This window comes from Nyctereutes procyonoides, unplaced genomic scaffold (genome assembly GCF_905146905.1).
Source record: "Nyctereutes procyonoides isolate TBG_1078 unplaced genomic scaffold, NYPRO_anot_genome, whole genome shotgun sequence".
NCBI classification, from domain to species: domain Eukaryota; kingdom Metazoa; phylum Chordata; class Mammalia; order Carnivora; family Canidae; genus Nyctereutes; species Nyctereutes procyonoides.
The window spans coordinates 7,098,235-7,117,393 of record NW_026575043.1 but is presented as its reverse complement, the minus strand read 5'-3'; the positions used below and the strand labels follow the sequence as shown (position 1 = coordinate 7,117,393).

Sequence of the window (19,159 nt, the reverse complement as noted above, 5' to 3'; positions counted from 1 at the left end):
AATAGTAAAATGTTAAAGTCTGAATGTTATCTAATACAATACTAAAGGAACTGGAGATATTAATTACTTGGCCCTGAATCAACTTCACTTATTTTATTTCTCTGTATATAGGGAAAGACTTATGAAAATCATACATGTGAATATTCTTTTTTTTCTCTTTTGACTTTTTAAAATAAATATTCCTTTAAACATTAAAAAAAAAAAACCACTTTGTCAGTAGCTTTATTGGTCCTGCCACTGACGCTGTTTCCATAAAACTGATCCTTGTTTTCCTGTCAGGGAAAAAAAATATGTCCTTGCAGATAGAGTCATGCTTCTTATTTTATAGTGCTTTACATTCTCTTAGAGGTTTATTTTTGTTTTGTTCTTTTTGTTTTTTGTTTTTTTTTGGTATTAGCTATATCTCCTTATATTGCTGAGCAGCCTACTTCTCTAATCTCGTTTCAAAAATAACACTTAAAAAAATGGTGTTTATAGTAAAGTTACAAGAGCAATACCGAAAATCTCTTCTTTCAGCCATTTGCTGGGAAGCCATTACTCAATGCCTCATCATTCCCAAATTTCTTTAGTGTCTGCAAAGTTATTCTCTTACACAACCCCAATATAGCCATTAAACATGGGGCATTAACAGCTGCACGGCACTGCCACCTGGTCTGCGGGCCGCCGCTTTCACGTTATTCCTGTGGTGCCCTGTATTTACAGTAGGGGGACCAATTTTGTATTCCCATCTTGCACGGACTTTTCAGATGTCTTGAAGACTCCCTTAATCTGGACTAGTTTTTGTCTTTTTTCTTGGCTTTTTATCTTTGGCATTTTTGAGGGGGTATAGTCCAGTAATTTGAATGTTTGTTCTCTAACTTGTGTCTGTCTGATGTCTCTCACGAGTAGGTTCAAGTTTTGCATCTTTGGCAGGAATATCTTTGAAAGTGATGCTGGTTTCCTCTCCATGTGTCCTGTCATGTGGCACCTGACTTTCATTTGTCCCATTATTGGTGATGTTAACTTTGATCAATTTGTTAAGGTGGTGTCTGCTGAGTTTCCACACTGTAAAGTTAATTTTTTCCCTTAGGATGTATTTTGTGAGAGTTTTTTTGGGGGAGTGTCAATTTTCTATTCCTTATCAAACCTTGATGTTTCTGGAACTCCTGTGCTCTTGCATCTTGCTGTGTTTTTACACGGATGCCTGCTTGTCCTTACTGGATTCCAGTGCATTCTGCACATGTTCTTCTAAAACTGCATGGGGCCATCCTCCTGCACACACACCTCCCTCTCTCACCTTGTGTGTGCTTTGGCAACAGGCAGGGCCACCTTACCTCCCTTTGGTTTTGATACTCCATGCCAGGCTGCCCTTTCATGCACCTGTCCATCTCCTTGGGCTGTAGTCCTGACAACCCAGGCTGGGCCATCCCCTGCAGGGATGCCTGTCTTGCTCTTCTCAGTCTCTGCAACTCTGAGCTGAGCTGTCTGCCTTGGTGGGTGCTCTCACTTTGCTCAAACTGTGCTATCTCATGTCAGACCACTCTCATTTTGACCATACTCATGCTCTTTGTTTCTCTGGCACTGATACCCCATGCCACCATCCTCCTATACAGATACCTTCCTCATTCTGCTTGTGCTCTGACACCCTTTTTACTGCGGATGGGCTCTGATACTCCTTGTGCTGCCTCTCACCTTCCCCTAGTACTGTTGCTTGCTTCTTTCAGCCCCACTCAGTGACTTTGTAGTAAATTGATAGAGAAGGGTAGAGAGGGTAAGGGGAGTTCCAGTTTTCTCTTGGTGGTTATATTCTTAATCAGCTTATGTTCTTAATCAGCCCCTGTTACTTGCTTTCTCACCTCTTCTTTCTACTTCATAACTCTTTTCACGAGGAGTAGAGGTAATTTGTAATATCCTAAACCTTAGAGGAAAATAGGTGAGTGTATGTATGAATAAATAGCTTAGTTTGGGGCATTATGAAAGAGAAAATGCCTGTACATGGGAGTGAGTGAGGACAGCTCACATCACAGTCCCTTCCTCAGAGGGAAATTGGTAGTGCAGAGTCAGTTTAGCCTGAGAGTAAGTGATCCATCCTGGCCTTACCTCCCAACTTCCTGCTTATGATGCCTTTTTGCAAGTCACAACATTTTTCTTCCCTGTTTCCTCATCCAGAAGGTGGAGATTATAAATACTTACCTCATGGGTATGTTGTGGAGCTCAGATGAGATAATGTATTTAAAAATGCTTTGCAAATGGTAAAGTGCTATGCAAATGTGGTTATTGAGCTCTAATTATTGCATAGTCACATTGAAATCTGTAGGAAATCAAGTCAAGCATTTCAGTTGCACTTGTGACTTCTAGGCAAATGCCCACTGATTCATAAGGTGGAGAAGAGGTCAGCAGAGTGTTCTGCGCTGCCACTTTAGGTCCATTTTTCTGTCACCATTACTCAATCAGGCGAACACTCCTCTTTTGAAGTCCTGACCGCTTACTATGCCTGTGTGACATATTTCCATCTTCTTGATGATTTTTACCCCTGCTGTAAAATAGCCCTCCTCACCCCATTGCCTGTTGTCTGTCATCCCTGGTGACGTGGGCATCCCTGATCTTAGATGAGTTCTTTCATATGTTTACAGTTGCTTGTGGTGCGGTCGCTTGGCGTGGATCACTGGATAGTCATCTTAAAGTGAACATCATGTTTCCCACTGAAGCTACATTCTCCTCCTCTGATCTGCTTCTCTGTAGAGCTTCTTCCTTTGTTATGGTGTCTCAGTGTCTCTCTCTGTCAACTCTCCAGTTCAGAAACCTTTAGCTCCTCCCTCTGTCATTTCCCATATCCAGGCAGCTACAAGTTCTTGTATTTTTATAAAAGCCTCTTTCCTAATTGAGCCTTTGTTTTCCCATAATGAACAGTCTACCTTTGGTCCTATTACCTAATCCCTGAACTATTATTGAAACAGCCTCCTTCAAGGCCAACATGAGAACCGTAGCTTTCCAGGTCTAAGCTTGGGCTGCTGTTGAATAATTAGATGAAGAAGACTTTTGGGGTTGGAGCCAGCTTTCTAAGCAGCCAGCCCTTCCAGATGAGCTAGTCAGGTGATGCAGAACATGTCTCTAGAGCCCTGTAAGAACCTCCAGATGGTAGAGATCAGACCTGTGGAAGATCTACCTTGTCGGGCCTTCTAATTTATTTTTAATGCATAGGGTTTTTTCTTTTTCTTTTTTTTCTATAATTATTATTCCTGTAGGATGAAAAAAACATCTTCCTTGATATTTTTGTAAGTGTAGTTTTTTTTTACTGGTATACAGTGTCCTGTAGATTGAGAGGTTGCCTGGTGTGTGAGTGTTCCTTTTAGAACAAGCAGCTCTCCTGGGAGAAATACTGGATTCTCTGTCAGACCTTCACAACCACCTCTACTGAAAGTATTTTTCTAGTGGTAACTTTTTGATTGCTGACAAGAACTAGTCCGTTTGCCTCTTGTTTGGTCTTGATGCTTATTCATTAACATGGCTTTCTGTGTCCTTGATCTTTGCTTGTTTGTTCATTCTTCCTTCCGTTTTCTTTTTTTCCGCTTCATTCCTTTGTTCCTTCCTTCCCTCTTTCCTTCCTTCCTTCCATCCATCCATCCATCCATCCACCCATCCATCCATCCGTTGACGGTGAGGGCCTACTCTCCTCTAAGTCCTGAGGTTGGCTCTGGGAGTGTAGCATTGAGGGTCATAGATTGGGAGAGACATATCTAGGAATATTTGCCACGGAGTGCCATGAGCTCATTTGTGGGCGTGGGGGAAGCAGTGCTTTCCTCTTTCTGAAGAGGGTGGGGACAGCCTCTTAGGGCAGCTGACATGCAGCCAAGCTGTGAAAGGTTGAGTAGGAGCCTGCCAGGGGCAGAGTGGTGGAAGAGGCATTTAGGCAGAGGGCCCAGAAATGGAGAACAATGAGGGTATGGCTCGAGCTTGTCTTTAGTGTGTGTTTTTTTTTTCTTTGTATTTAAAATTTTTTTTAAATGTATTAAGATCTGTCCTATTATATACCGTTGGAAGTGTACAATTTGGGCAGCCCGGTGGCTCAGCGGTTTAGCGCTGCCTTCAGCCCAGGGCATGATCCTGGAGACCCGGGATCGAGTCCCATTGCATTTTTTAGCAGTTGGATTTTTAGGCTCCTGCATGGAGTCTGCTTCTCCCTCTGTCTGTGTCTCTGCCCGCCCGCCTTTGTGTGTCTCTCATGAATAGATAAATAAAATCTTTTTTTAAAAAAAAGGAAGTATACAATTCAGTAGCTTTTTGTATACTCACAGAGTTGTGCATCTGTCACCATGTTCAATTTAAAACCTATTCATTACTCCAAATAGAAACTCCACATCTTTCACCCTCAGTCCACCGGGACTTCGCAGCCCTAGGCAGCGACCAGCCTCCCTTTTTGTCACTATATATCTGTCTCTTTTTTTCTTTTAAGACTTTATTTATTTGACAGAGAGCGTGCACACAAGCAGGGGTGGCGGGGGGGGGGGGCAGAAGGGGAAAGAGAAGTGGACTCCCGGCTGAGCAGGGAGCCCCACACAGGCCTCTGTCCCAGGACACTGAGATCATGACCTGAGCTGATGCTTAAAATTGACTGAGCCACCCAGGTGCCCCCTAGTATTGTTTCTTCTTTTTGTTGCTACTTATTTTTGGTCTCAAATTGATAACTCATATTTGTAATTTTAGAAAGTCTGAAATTGCTATTTGGGGAATATTATTTATGGATAACTGTTAATCAGTTGGACAATTACTAGATGCCTACTAAGTGTATAGCGAGCTCATTTTTTTTCTCTCTAGGGATTGTATCAGAATACCTAACATTGGTGTGGGGTCGACTCTTGACACATCAGAATAGACTGGCCTTGGAGTCCTTGACTCCATACATTCAGCTTCACTGTTTTAGTCAGAGATCTTTGGTGTTCTTTGCCCTTTGGAGTCTAGCGAACCTAGACCTAATCTGTAACTTTATCTTTTATCTGGATCTTTCCTGTCTTGGCAATTTCCTATGGGCTTTTTTTCTTTTGATTACCACCAAAGTGGTAAGTTTTGATCTAGTAAGTTTCCAAGATTAAAAATCCAGAGGTAGCTCTTGTATTTGAGATGATATTCAGCATATAATGTAAGCTTTACTTCAAGGAGATATTTCTGTACACTAGAATTTGTCTTAGAAATTGGTCATCAGGGTGAATTGGTCATTCCCAGCAGATGACTCAAGTTATTGATTTGTGCTGCACAATTGAGGATTTGTATATCATTCTGAATGAAAACCAGATGTTTTGCATATTTACTAGTGAGTCGTTTTTCTTGGTTATAATTTGCTCCTTGGCTACACAGAACTCTTTTTCAGTATATTACTTTTAGACTATTTGAATCAGGAAGGAAATTTTCCATAGAATACATGAATTCAAGGCTATGATTAGACTGGTTGCTCTGGAAAGTCATCCTGGCAGTTTTCCCCTATCTGGCTCCATGCTTGCTGCATCTATTACCTCCAACACTCCCTCTGCCAGTGCAGACTCAGGTAACCCTATCACCATAGTTCCTAGGCTCTGAAATTCTTTCTAGTTGGCTGCATTGGATCACTGGTGTGCCCCACCATATCAGATGTGGTTGTGGACACCAGCTCTGTGTCACCATCAAGGACTTACTAGACGAGAAGGAAATAGTGGCAGGGCAGAGAGTAGAAAATCTATATTTGCTAGTGGGGATGCTGATGAGGAAAGTGGGGAACCGGAGGCCACCAGTGGGGCCTAGGGGCTGGGGAGGAGGATCAAGAGGGTGGAGATGACGATGAGGAAGCTGAGGTAGACTAGAGCAAATGGGCAGCAGGAGATGTTGAGGATGATGTTGATACCAAGAAGCAAAGACCGATGAGGATAACTAAACAGCAAAAGGAAAAATTAAACTTAAAAATAAAGGCCACCCACAGTAACTTCTTGCAAGATACATCCACGAAAGCAAAAGAAACAAAAGCAAAAATGAACTATTGGGACTTCATCAAGATAAGAAGCTTTTGCACAGCAAAGGATACAGTCAACAAAACTAAAAGACAACCTACAGAATGGGAGAAGATATTTGCAAATAACATATGATAAAGGGCTAGTTTCCAAAATCTTTAAAGAACTTATTAAACTCAACACCAAAGAAACAAACAATCCAATCATGAAATGGGCAAAAGACATGAAGAGAAATCTCACAGAGGAAGACATAGACATGGCCAACATGCACATGAGAAAATGCTCTGCATCACTTGCCATCAGGGAAATACAAATCAAAACCACAATGAGATACCACCTCACACCAGTGAGAATGGGGAAAATTAACAAGGCAGGAAACCACAAATGTTGGAGAGGATGCGGAGAAAAGGGAACCCTCTTGCACTGTTGGTGGGAATGTGAACTGGTGCAGCCACTCTGGAAAACTGTGTGGAGGTTCCTCAAAGAGTTAAAAATAGACCTGCCCTATGACCCAGCAATTGCACTGTTAGGGATTTACCCCAAAGATTCAGATGCAATGAAACGCCGGGACACCTGCACCCCGATGTTTCTAGCAGCCATGTCCACAATAGCCAAACTGTGGAAGGAGCCTCGGTGTCCATCAAAAGACGAATGGATAAAGAAGATGTGGTTTATGTATACAATGGAATATTACTCAGCCATTAGAAATGACAAATACCCACCATTTGCTTCAACGTGGATGGAACTGGAGGGTATTATGCTGAGTGAAATAAGTCAATCGGAGAAAGACAAACATTGTATGTTCTCATTCATTTGGGGAATGTGAATAATAGTGAAAGGGAATATAAAGGAAGGGAGAAGAAATGTGTGGGAAATATCAGAAAGGGACACAGAACATAAAGACTCCTACCTCTGGGAAATGAACTAGGGGTGGTGGAAGGGGAGGAGGGCGGGGGGTGGGGGTGAATGGGTGACGGGCACTGAGGGGGACACTTGACGGGATGAGCACTGGGTGTTATTCTGTATGTTGGTAAATTGAACACCAATAAAAATTAATTTATTAAAAAAATAATAAAGGCCACCTTTACCCACTTATGCTCCACTTCCTGTGAGTGGAGAGCCTGCTGTAGACAGTGCCACCCATGGGTGCTCGGCATTGCAGCATCCAACCACAACTGCAAAGTGTGCAATAGGGAGGAAGACAGAACCCAAACTGCCATGGCCCTGTTGTTTTTCTTCAACCTACTTTAAAAAGGAAAATTTGTGTTTTTAATTTACATTTTATATTTTAGTCCATCTTGTGAGGGTTCAGCCATTAAAAAATGACCTCAGACGATCAAACTAGCTGTGGAGCCTTCTCTGGCCTACTTCTGACTTTGCTTGTGCTGTAACCATGTTCATATAGTCTCTTAAGGAGGGAATATAGCTACAGGTCTAACCCCCAGCATCCCTAGCTTTCTGTCCTGTAAGTAGTTGGCTTTACAACATGGTTAAAAAAGGCCAAAGATAAAAAGGTTTTTTTTTTTTCCCCCTTTTCTGTTTATGCAGTTGCTGTTTATTTTTTTGGTCTGTTTAAGTGTGAAACGTTCAACAATATACTGGAATTGTGTTTTGCTGAGTTCTTGAAAAAAAAAAAGACATAGTTGCATTTTTTAGCAGCTCTTTTTTTTTTTTTTGTATGTAGTGAATTATCAATAGTGACTTATTCTTTCCCTTACCAAAATAGGTTTTCAGCTTGCTGCCAGTAGGATGTATCTAATGAACCCAGTTTTCATTATCCATATTATAGATTACCTAAGCCTGTTAAAACAAAAAGCTCCAGCTTTTCCTTTGGGTCCTTGATAGTTTTTTTTTTTTTTTAAGACTTTATTTATTTGAGAGAAATCGAGAGACAGCATGAGTAGGGGAGGGGGCCGCAGGCAGAGGGAGAGGGAGAAGCAGGGGGCCTGAGCAGGGAGCCTGATGGGGTCTCGATCCTAGGACCCTGAGATCATGACCTGCCAAAGGCAGATACTCCACCGAATGAGCCACCCAGGCGCCCGGTTCTTTGATTGGTTCTAGTCACCTGACTGCAGCTATAGGGAGGCAGGAGGCTATTGCCTAGCCTGTGAGAGACATCTTGGCTCATACTAGGGTAGTGACAGTAGAAGGAAGTAGAGGCATTACTATTATTTTGGAGGTAAGATATCTTGGGAATAATTGGATGTGCTGTAGGGATGGTAATGGGAAAAGTGTGATTAAAGGTGGCTCCCAGGTCTCTGGTTTCAGCATTTGGGTGGATGTGCTGTTCAGAAAGATGGGAGGATTGGAAGAGGTTACGTTCAATCATTTGCCAGTTGGCTCTCAGATACAGTCCCTTGACTTTCTCTGTGCTGCATGGAACTGCCTCTCACAGTCTTCTCTATCTTTTGGCTTTTGTGGGTCAGAAAGGCCAATGGGAAGCACCGATGGAAGCCTGGAGGGTAGGAATGGGGAGAAGAGAGTGTATTTTCCTCTTGTTTTTTTGCTCTGGATTGTGTCCAGTTTCATTCCTGAGGCTTTGCTCCTTCTTTTCGCTCCTACTTTGGCATGGATCCTTTTTTTTTTTTTTAAGACTTTATTTATTAATTTGATTGGAAGAGAAGAAGAGAGAGAGAGAACATGAACTATAGGGGTGGGGTGGAGGAGCAGAGGGAGAGGGATCCAGATGTGGGGCTGGATCCGGGACCCTGGGATCATAACCTGAGCCAAAGGCAAATACTTCATTGACTGAGCCATCCAGGTGCCCCCTCATAGATCATTTTAATTACTATTGTAAAACAGATTGTGAAAACATGGCTATTCCGTTCTGTGCATTACATAGTCACTATGGAGAACAGAGAATGCAGAAGAAAAAATTAATCCACTGACCAGAACTTTAATTTTACTTTTTATTGGTTTTAAGAAGTTATTTTTAAACATGTACCTTAACAGCACTTTTAAATTCTCTTACAAAAGCATACTATATTCTCTGACTTCGCAGTAAGGCATCCAATGATTGTACCATAAACTCACTCCCTGGGTATGATTAAGCATAATGGACATTTAAACTGTTTGGACTTGTCTTCCAGAGTTCCATGGTAAAGAGACTCCCTCAAAATGCTTGTGAGCTTAAAATAATCAGTGTTTTTTCCCCATCTTCATTTTGTTCTTAGTGAAATTTTTTATTGTTGTTTTTGTATTAGCTCTCTTAGCTGCCTTACTTAAATCCACGAATAGGCTTCTCTCTGTGTTATGTGCATCTCTTCTAGGTGACTTTCCAATGGAACAGTTGTGTAAGATAAATGTGTTCTGAGTGTGTGCATATGAACCATGGCCACCTCTTTTGTCATGTGGCCATTATGTGCAAGCCTGCAGGGTGAAGGGAAGATTGGTTGCTGTGAGAGTCAGCCTGTGCTTTGGAGCAATGATCCTCTGCTCATTATTAATTCTCTCTTGATTTGCATGTCTCCCACGGATTACAGAAGGCCAAGAGCTGACATGTTCAAGATCTTGGAAATTTTGGAAATAGCCAAACAAGTTCCTTTTGAAGCCTGATTATTAGTCTTCTTAGAAAATACCATGAGGCAACCTCAAGGCCATGTAATACTTCTTTACTTTGTTTTTAGATATTGTCTGTATTATTTTTGATCAAGAGGCAAAGAACCACTAATGAGGCATTCTAATTTCCTTAAGTTTATAGTCTCTGGAGTCAGTTTGTCTGGATTTCTAATCCTGTGCCCCCCCCCTCACCTTGCTGTGTGATTTTAGGCAAGTTACTTTTCCTTTCTAAGGCTTAGATTCCCTGTCTAAAATTAGAGTAAAAATGAACCTATCTCAAATTGGGAAGAGTAAGTGGGGGAAAAAAATGAATATGATATGCGTGTTCATTGCTGGATGCATAACATGTACTCAGTTATTTTAGATTTAAAAATAATTTTTCTTGTGTACATAAAGAAATAGTTTGGAAAGTAATGCATTTTGATGAAAACAAATAGTTTGTTTCTCCTTCCTCACCCTCAGAGTAGGTGGTGTGCCAATGACCATCATTTTCTTGGTTCAATGAGTACAAAAGCTCTTAGCAGTGGGGAGAGAAGTCCCTCAGAAAATGTATATCAGGTCTCTGTTTTCATGATGGATATCAGCAGGAAAATAGCTTTTTATATTCTCACCTTAAAAAGAGAGAACACTATTGATTATAAGCTCTCTGGAAAAGGAAACTTAAAAAAATTTAAAGTTTGATTTCATTTTCTTAAATGAAAAAAAGCGATACATACTTTAAGAAATTCAAGCACTACAGGGGATCCCTGGGTGGCGCAGCGGTTTGGCACCTGCCTTTGGCCCAGGGCGCGATCCTGGAGACCTGGGATCGAATCCCACGTCGGGCTCCCGGTGCATGGAGCCTGCTTCTCCCTCTGCCTATGTCTCTGCCTCTCTCTCTCTCTGTGTGACTATCATAAATAAATAAAAATTAAAAATAAAATCTCTTTAAAAAAAATTCAAGCACTACAGATGGATATAAATAAAATATTAACATATTCCTTCTCAGGATTAAACGTTATTGAGTTATAAAAGTAATGCCCATGCAAGTTTGAAAATGGGAAACAGAAAGAATATAAAAGGGGCACATGAACAGCTTGCCCTTCATCTGACTCTCAAGGGCAAACATCTCAGTGTTTGTATATGCTTCCAGAAATTTTCTTTGCTTAGAATGGAATTTCCCTTTGTAAAAAGCATATATAAGAACTCCAATGTGTACCTTGCTTTCTTTTACCTGATGATTTAATAAAGATTATTATAAATCATTTACAGATGTATCTTGTTTTTTGGACAAATCAGTGATATTTTAGCAGTAGTCTCATAATTTATTTAAACAGTTTCCATATAATGGATATATAGGCTTTCTAGATTTTTTTGCTTTGTCAGTAATGTTCACAGAGATTTAAAAAATTGATTAGTTTCTGTATATATGTGTATGTATGTATGTGCATATAGAGGTGTATATAAATATATACGTGTGTGGTGCAAGTAGTCTACAAGCACATGTTAGAGAAGTTCTGATGCACATTTAAATTTTTGAGAGCTATTCTCACATTGCATTCCAAAGCTTTTCGTGAGTAGAGATTGCCATCAGCAAAGTTGCCAGTTTCTCCATTCCTTTGCTAGCACTAGATAGTGTCATACCTTTTAATATTTTCCAATTTGATATGAGAATATAAGATTTTATTTCATTTTGCATTTAAAAAATTGAGTGAGGGGATGCCTGAGTGACTCAGGGGTTGAGCGTCTGCCTTTCGCTCAGGGCGTGATCCTGGGATCCAGGATCGAATCCCACATGGGCTCCCTGCATGGAGCCTGCTTCTCCTTCTGCCTATGTCTCTTCCTCTCTGTGTCTCTTGTGAATAAATAAATAAATAAATAAAATATTTTTAAAAAAATTGAGTGAGATCTATGTGTATCAGGATACATTCGTAGCAGATCAACGATCTACATGTAAAACCATGTGTGTATTAGGAGAAAACATTGTCAATCTCCCTAGTGATGGAATAGAGGAAACTTGTTAATTATGACTCAAAATCCAGAAGCAATAAGAGAAGATGTTGATGAAAAGCCCTGTTGATTCTCTTGTCCGCACACTGTCCTCCTGTTAGTAAATGTAAATGTCACCACAAGCACCTGAAAGGCTCAGGCCCAGATTCTTTCCATGTGCTTGTGAACCCTGCTGATTCCTTCTTGTACTGTTCCCATTTAATCTAGCTGTGAATGCTCTTGATTCTGCCTCCAGAATAGGCCCGCATTTCTTCTCACTTTTGCTATTGCTGTAATCCCAGCACAGGTTACCATGCTCTTCACTTAACTCCTTAGACCAATGCACCAGCTTCCAATTGGTTTTCTTTCCTTATTCCCCCAATTACTTTTACTTTTGCCCCATTTACAGTCTTCATGGCACTTCTAGAATAGGCTTTCCAAAGTAGAAATTAGCCTTTTGAAACCCAGTGGTGATTTCCTGTTATATTTACAATACAGCACTCTGGTTGCTGCCTGTCTCTTGGACCTTCCTATACCGACTTTCCCTGTGTCTTGTCACACTGGTCTCTCTGATACCAGAACACGACAAGCTCTCTGTTTCATGGCCTTTTACTTGTGGGATTTTCTTCTTGAAATGCTCTTTCTTCTGGTCTTTGCATGGTCTTTTATTACTTGAGTCTTAACTCAGATTAACTCCTGAGACCAATTATTCTTTGCCCATTACTGTCTCTCATCACCTTAGTAGCATTGACCAGTATCTGAAATTACCTTGTTTTCATCAGGCTTCTTCCTCAAGACTTAAACTCCTTGAAGGTAGAAACTCTTCTTACGGCCATATTCCTTGTTCCTAGAATAGAGCCTGGCACGTAGTAAATCTTCATTGTGTTATGGTGGTTTACTGACTACATTTATGCTTATAAATAGCATGTTCTGACAATATTAACTGAGTTCGGAAATAACTGGATAAGAAACTCTTATGTTTTTTGGAAAGGACATTCTCTTTTGAGGCGTGGTTAAAAAGTTGTGTAATTTTCTAGGCATTTTGGTATATTCATTGGATTCCTGTTGATTGCAGTTAGATCACCAAGCATAGTATTTCCTTTATTTTGAAAGTCTGTACATTCCAACATTGGCAACATTTCAGACAAAGTAGAATAATTTGCCTTATTTATCGCTGGAGTTCTCCTTGAGAGGGCTTTTGTTATAATATGTATAGTGAGAGTTGTCTTTACAGTGAGAGGTGGCTTTAAGGTGATTGAATAGAAGATACAAAGCTGGCATCTGACACAGTTCTGTCTTTATGTTTTTGTTTGTTAATTTTTTTAAGTTTAATTTTTAAAAAAGATTATTTATTTTAGAGAGAGCATGCACACATTTGTGCAGGCAGTGGGACAGAGGGAGAGGGAGAGAAGCTCAAGCACACTCCACACTCAGCATGAAGCCCATTGTGGGGCTCAGTCTCACCACCCTTAGGTCATGACCTGAGCTGAAACGAAGAGTTGGACGCTTAACTGACTGAGCCACCCAGGCGCCCCTATTTGTTTATTTTAAACAAATGCCTAGCCTTTATTTTTTAATCATTAGTTAACATCTATGACTCTTTCTTATCTGTGCAATGCATTGCTCAGAGTTTAGCTTGTCTTTTAAAAAATCAGCACTCAGTATTTGATGGGCATCTACCATGTACCAGGTGTAAGTGCTGAGCATGTAACTGTGAGCAAGGTCTCAGCCCTAAATATTTGTTAAATAAATTGGTTACTCTCTTGAAGATAATTCCTAAAGATTAATGTTGCCTTCAGAGCTTTACCAGGATGGGAGAAGTGCCATACATGTGGTCCCACATAAGCTAGCATCCTTCTCTCTTCCTGAACCTACTTGCACCTTGTTGAGCATTCCATGCATATAAATGTTTATTCTGTGTCCATCAATCGCTGTGTTAGGCTCTGGGCATTCAGAGGGCAGCAGATAAAAAGGTTGTCTTCAGGCGCACCTGGGTGATTCAGTTGGTTGTCTGCCTTTGGCTCAGGCCATGATCTCGGGGTCCTGGGATTGAGCCCCATGTCAGGCTTCCTGCTCAGTGGGGAGTCTGCTTCTACCTCTGCCTCTCCATTCATGCTCTCTCTCTCTCTCTCTCAAATAAATAAAATCTTAAAAAATATATTATCTTCTGTATTTCTTAAATAGTAATACAGACAGGCTGGAAAAATGAATTATTATTATTATTATTTTTATAAATTAATTTTTATTGGTGTTCAATTTACCAACATACAGAATAACACCCAGTGCTCATCCCGTCAAGTGTACCCCTCAGTGCCCGTCACCCATTCACCCCCACCCCCCACCCTTCTCCCCCTCCACCACCCCTAGTTCATTTCCCAGAGTTAGAAGTCTTTATGTTCTGTCTCCCTTTCTGATATTTCCCACACATTTCTTCTCCCTTCCCTTATATTCCCTTTCGCTATTATTCATATTCCCCAAATGAATGAGAACATACACTGTTTGTCCTTCTCCGGTTACTGTGGCCAAGTTCAAAAAGGGTGTTGCCTGAGTTCTTCTCTGGGATTTTGATGGAATCTTGTCTCACATTTAGATCTTTCATCTATTTTGAGTTTATCTTTGTATATGGTGCAAGAGAGTGGTCCAGTTTCATTCTTCTGCATGTGGATGTCCAATTTTCCCAGCACCATTTATTGAAGAGACTGTCTTTCTTCCAGTGGATCGTCTTTCCTCCTTTATCGTATATTAGTTGAGCATAAAGTTCAGGGTCCACTTCTGGGTTCTCTGTTCTGTTCCATTGATCTATATGTCTGTTTTTGTGCCAGTACCACACTGTCTTGATGAACACAGCTTTGTAGTACAACCTGAAATCTGGCATTGTGATGCCCCCAGATATGGTTTTCTTTTTTTAAAATTCCCCTGGCTGTTTGGGGTCTTTTCTGATTCCACACAAATCTTAAAATAATTTGTTCTAAGTCTCTGAAGAAAGTCCATGGTATTTTGATAGGGATTGCATTATACGTGTAAATTGCCCTGGGTAACATTGACATTTTCACAATATTAATTCTGCCAATCCATGAGCATGGAATATTTTTCCATCTCTTTGTGTCTTCCTCAATTTCTTTCAGAAGTGTTCTGTAGTTTTTAGGGTATATTTTGAGAACCATTTGAATGGTAAATGGTTCTCCAACCTTTTATTTTCAGGTTGTAGGTGTCCTTCTGTCTAAAATGAGTCTCTTGTAGACAGCAAATAGATGGGTCCTGTTTTTTTTATCCAGTCTGAAACTCTGCGCCTTTTGATGGGGTCATTAAGCCCATTCACGTTCAGAGTTACTTGAACTTCTTCTTAAAGGGGAGTTTTAAGAGTCCCCCTTAAAATTTCTTGCAGAGCTGGTTTGGAGGTCACATATTCTTTCAGTTCTTGCCTGTCTTGGAAGCTCTTTATCTCTCCTTCCATTTTGAATGAGAGCCTTGCTGGATAAAGTATTCTTGGTTGCATGTTCTTCTCATTTAGGACCCTGAATATATCCTGCCAGCCCTTTCTGGCCTGCCACGTCTCTGTGGAGAGGTCTGCTGTTACCCTAATATTCCTCCCCACGAAAGTCAGGGACTTCTTGTCTCTTGCTGCTTTAAGGATCTTCTCTTTATCTTTGGAATTTGCAAGCTTCACTATTAGATGTCGAGGTGTTGAACGGTTTTTATTGATTTTAGGGGGGGATCTCTCTATTTCCTGGATCTGAATGCCTGTTTCCCTTCCCAGATTGGGAAAGTTTTCAGCTAGGATTTGTTCAAATACATATTCTGGCCCTCTGTCCCTTTCGGCGCCCTCGGGAACCCCAATTAAACGTAGGTTTTTCTTCCTTAGAGTGTCATTTATTTCCCTTAATCTGTCTTCATGGTTCTTTAATTGTTTATCTCTTTTTTCCTCAGTTTCCCTCTTTGCCATTAACTTGTCTTCTATGTCACTCACTCGTTCTTCCACCTCGTTAACCCTCGTCCTTAGGACTTCTAGTTTGGATTGCATCTCATTCAATTGATTTTTAATTTCTGCCTGATTGGATCTAAATTCTGCAGTCATGAAGTCTCGTGAGGCCTTAATGCTTTTTTCTAGAGCTACCAGTAGCTGTATAATGGTGCTTCTGAATTGGCTTTCTGACATTGAAGTGTAATCCAGATTTTGTAACTCTGTGGGAAAGAGGGCTGTTTCTGATTCTTTCTTTTGAAGTGAGGTTTTCCTTCTAGTCATTTTGCTCAGTGCAGAGTGGCCAAAAACAAGTTGTATTGGAACACGGGGGAGTATCACTGGTCCCTCTAGCTGGTCTTCTGGGGGAGGGGCCTGTTGCGCTGATTTTCAGGTGTTAGCACTTGGGGGAGCTGCTCTGCCCCTGCCTGCTGCCGGGCTCAGCGGGGGTTGTTTACCCCGCCAGGCCCCAGGAGGAAAAAATGAATTATTTTAATACAGGATGTGAAGTACTAGAATAGTCTGTTCACAGTCTTACCATGGGAGTGCAGAGAAGAGGCAGTTACGACCTCAGGCTGCAGCTGAAGGATGAGTAGGAGTTAGTTGGGTAGATAGGAAACAACGATATTCTAGCCGGACAGAGTAGTGCAGGCTTTAGGAATTTCAGGGGATTTGGTATGGCTGGAGGGACAGATGAATGTAGGGAGAAGTTAATATTGAAGCTGGGGAGCTGGCTGGATCTGGAAGGGCCCTGAATACCCTGGAAGTCATCAGAAGATTGATATTAGAGGAATGTCTTCGGGTGTCATTGTGGGGAATAATTGGGAGGGAATGAGGGGCAATATGTAAGTACCCATTGTTTCTGAGTTTGAGCAGGGAAGTGACATAGCTGGATTTTTTAAGTAAAAGGTCCCTCTGACTTTTGGCAGGGAAATTCGACCATGGGGTGTGGGAGGAGGATACACATGGAAGGAATGAGACGGGTTAGGAGGGATAAATAGTAATAAGCACCTTCCCTTGCCTTTAATTGATCTGAGAATTTTTTATTCTTGTCTCTAAAAATATTTCATCATTTTTATGATAAAATGTTTGGTAAAAATGTTTTTATCAATTACTAAAAGCCTTGCTGTGCTCGCCATCCCTTTGACATCATGTTTTCCCTTGAAATTCCCTTCCCAGGTAGAGAAGGTGCACGCAGACCTCTGTTTTCCTGGTTCTTCATGTCATTGTACCTTAGCTTCTGTTACTACCTTAGTAAACATTGAGGGTGCTACGGTCTTCAATGTTGGTTTTTTTTTTTTTTTCATTGTGGTAGTCCTGTTTCAGTGTGTACGTCCCGTTAGGCAACAAGGTATTGGAATAACCAGTAAACACTTAAGGCATTTACAGAGTCCTTTCATAGGTTTGATGGGTTTGAGTTATTGATTGCATTGCCAGTGAGTTTGTCACAGTATGGTGGTAGCATCCCGTCCCTTACCTGTGGTTTCAGTTACCCGTGGTCAATCACAGTCCAGAAGCAGATGATCCTCCCTGTGACATATTGTTAGAAGGTCAAGTAGTAGGCTAATGCTGCATCCCAGTGCCTGTGTGTTCACCTCACTTCATCTCATCACATAGACATGCTATCATCTCATTATGTAGGCATTTATCATCTCATGCCATCATAAGGAGAGGAGTGAGCATAATATAATAAGGTATTTTTTACAGAGAGAGAGAGACCCGCTCACATAACTTTTATTACAATATATGGTTATAATTGTTTTATTTTATTATTAGTTTTTGTTCTCTTTTTTAAAAAATTATTTATTCATGAAAGACACACAGAGAGAGGCAGAGACACAGGCAGAGGGAGAAACAGACTCCCTGCAGGGAGCCCAACGTGGGACTCTATCCCCAAACCCCAGGATCACGCCCCAGGCTGAAAGCAGGCACTAAATCACTGAGTCACCCAGGGATCCCAGTTTTTGTTATTCTCTTACTGTGCCTAATGTATAAATGAAACTTTATCACAGATATATAGGTGTAGAAAAAACTATAGCGTATATAGGGTTCAGTATTTTTTTAAAAAACATTTTATTTATTTATTCATGAGAGACAGAGGCAGAGACATAGATAGATAGAGAAGCAAGCTTCCTGTGGGGAGCCAATGTGGGACTCTATCCCAGACCCTGGGATCATGCCCTGAGCCAAAGGTGTATGCTCAACCACTAAGCCACCCAGGCATCCCTATAGGGTTCAGTATTATCTGTGGTGTCAGGTATCCCCTGGGGGTCTTGGAATGTGTCCCTGCAGATAAGATGGGGTGAACCACATACATAATAATATTTGATTAAACTGGTGAGAGGAATGAAAGGCTCATTTTGAGATAAATCATTAACTTTTTCAAAGACAAATTATATATATATATATTTTAAATTTTTATTTATTTATGATAGGCACACAGTGAGAGAGAGAGAGGCAGAGACACAGGCAGAGGGAGAAGCAGGCCCCATGCACCGGGAGCCCGACATGGGACTCGATCCCAGGTCTCCAGGATCGCGCCCTGGGCCAAAGGCAGGCGCTAAACCGCTGCGCCACCCAGGGATCCCGACAAATTATATTTTTAAAAAATTCTTAAGCTGCAGAATATTCAGTATATGATAACATCTGTGCCTATAGCATATTGATAAAAGGCAGCTAATTTGCATATTCAGAAGTAAGATTAGGCCAGTTCCACTTTAGTTTTTGGAAGTTTTAAAATACTCTCAAGTATGGAAAAGAAAGGAAGAAAATGCTTATTTGTTAAAAAATATTTTAAGTGAAAAGCTACAGTACATGTTACAGATTTTTATATTTGTTTCTCACAACTATTTGCATATGTTGTACAGCATTTAGCTAGTGTAATGCAGTTGCATGCTTACTTGACTGTCCACCTGCTTCTGTGTATCTCAGTGCTGTTGGAGGAAGATCTTGGAGACTTTTGAATGATTAAATGTGATACTGAAATTTCTTTCTTATAATTTGTTTCTTTATAGAAAATGCATCAGAGGCAGATTTATGGCTCCTGAATAGTTGTACTGTAAAAAATCCAGCTGAAGACCACTTTAGAAACTCAATTAAGTAAGTGGAAGTTGTTTTTTTTTTTAATAAGTGAAGTTAAGTTCAGGAAATCCACTTTAAAAAATTTCCTAATATTTAGTATGTATCAAAAAGAGTATGAATTGGACTTGGTAAGTTTCTACTGTTTTGACATGATTTGATAAAGAATGAAACTTTATTGTGGACTTTTCTGATAGGTGACTTGAATATTGGTAACGTTAGCTAATTAAAGGTGATTTGAGTATTTGTTGAGTATCCATGATGTCATTTTGTCAGGGAATCCAGTCCACACTTTGGGCTGACTTGAAACAGTCCTTCCCTCTTTTCTCTTCCTCCCCATTAGCACTATGCTAGATGCTAATAATACCCACTCTCAGGGGAATCACAGTTCACTGCGGGAGAATGTCATGTAAGTCCTTGCTTCTTACTGTTCCCCCAGGTTCAAGGGGAAGAAGGATCCTTTTTCGCCTGTACTCTAAATCACCTTCTCAGAAACTTCGCTTTATAAGTTATGTCCTCATTTTTCTGTGTTTTCAACCTCAGCTAACCCCACTGATGCCTTTTCCTGCTTAGTGAAACCTGCTCCAGGACCCTCTTTTAGCTGTTGTCCTTCTTGCCTTTCCAGCCAGACTCCTCTTGCTTC

The 19,159-nt window shown here is 40.8% G+C and overlaps 1 protein-coding gene across 5 annotated transcripts in view; it reads left to right on the top strand.

Annotated features, from left to right (window-relative positions):
• CDKAL1 (CDK5 regulatory subunit associated protein 1 like 1) overlaps positions 1–19,159 on the top strand; it is a 636,452-nt gene that overhangs the window by 89,221 nt on the left and 528,072 nt on the right. For all 5 annotated transcript variants that reach the window (XM_055322912.1, XM_055322911.1, XM_055322910.1 and 2 more), the window contains one exon: positions 18,453–18,537. In XM_055322912.1, the coding sequence (XP_055178887.1) occupies positions 18,453–18,537 (85 nt within the window). The remainder of the gene's footprint in view (positions 1–18,452; positions 18,538–19,159) is intronic.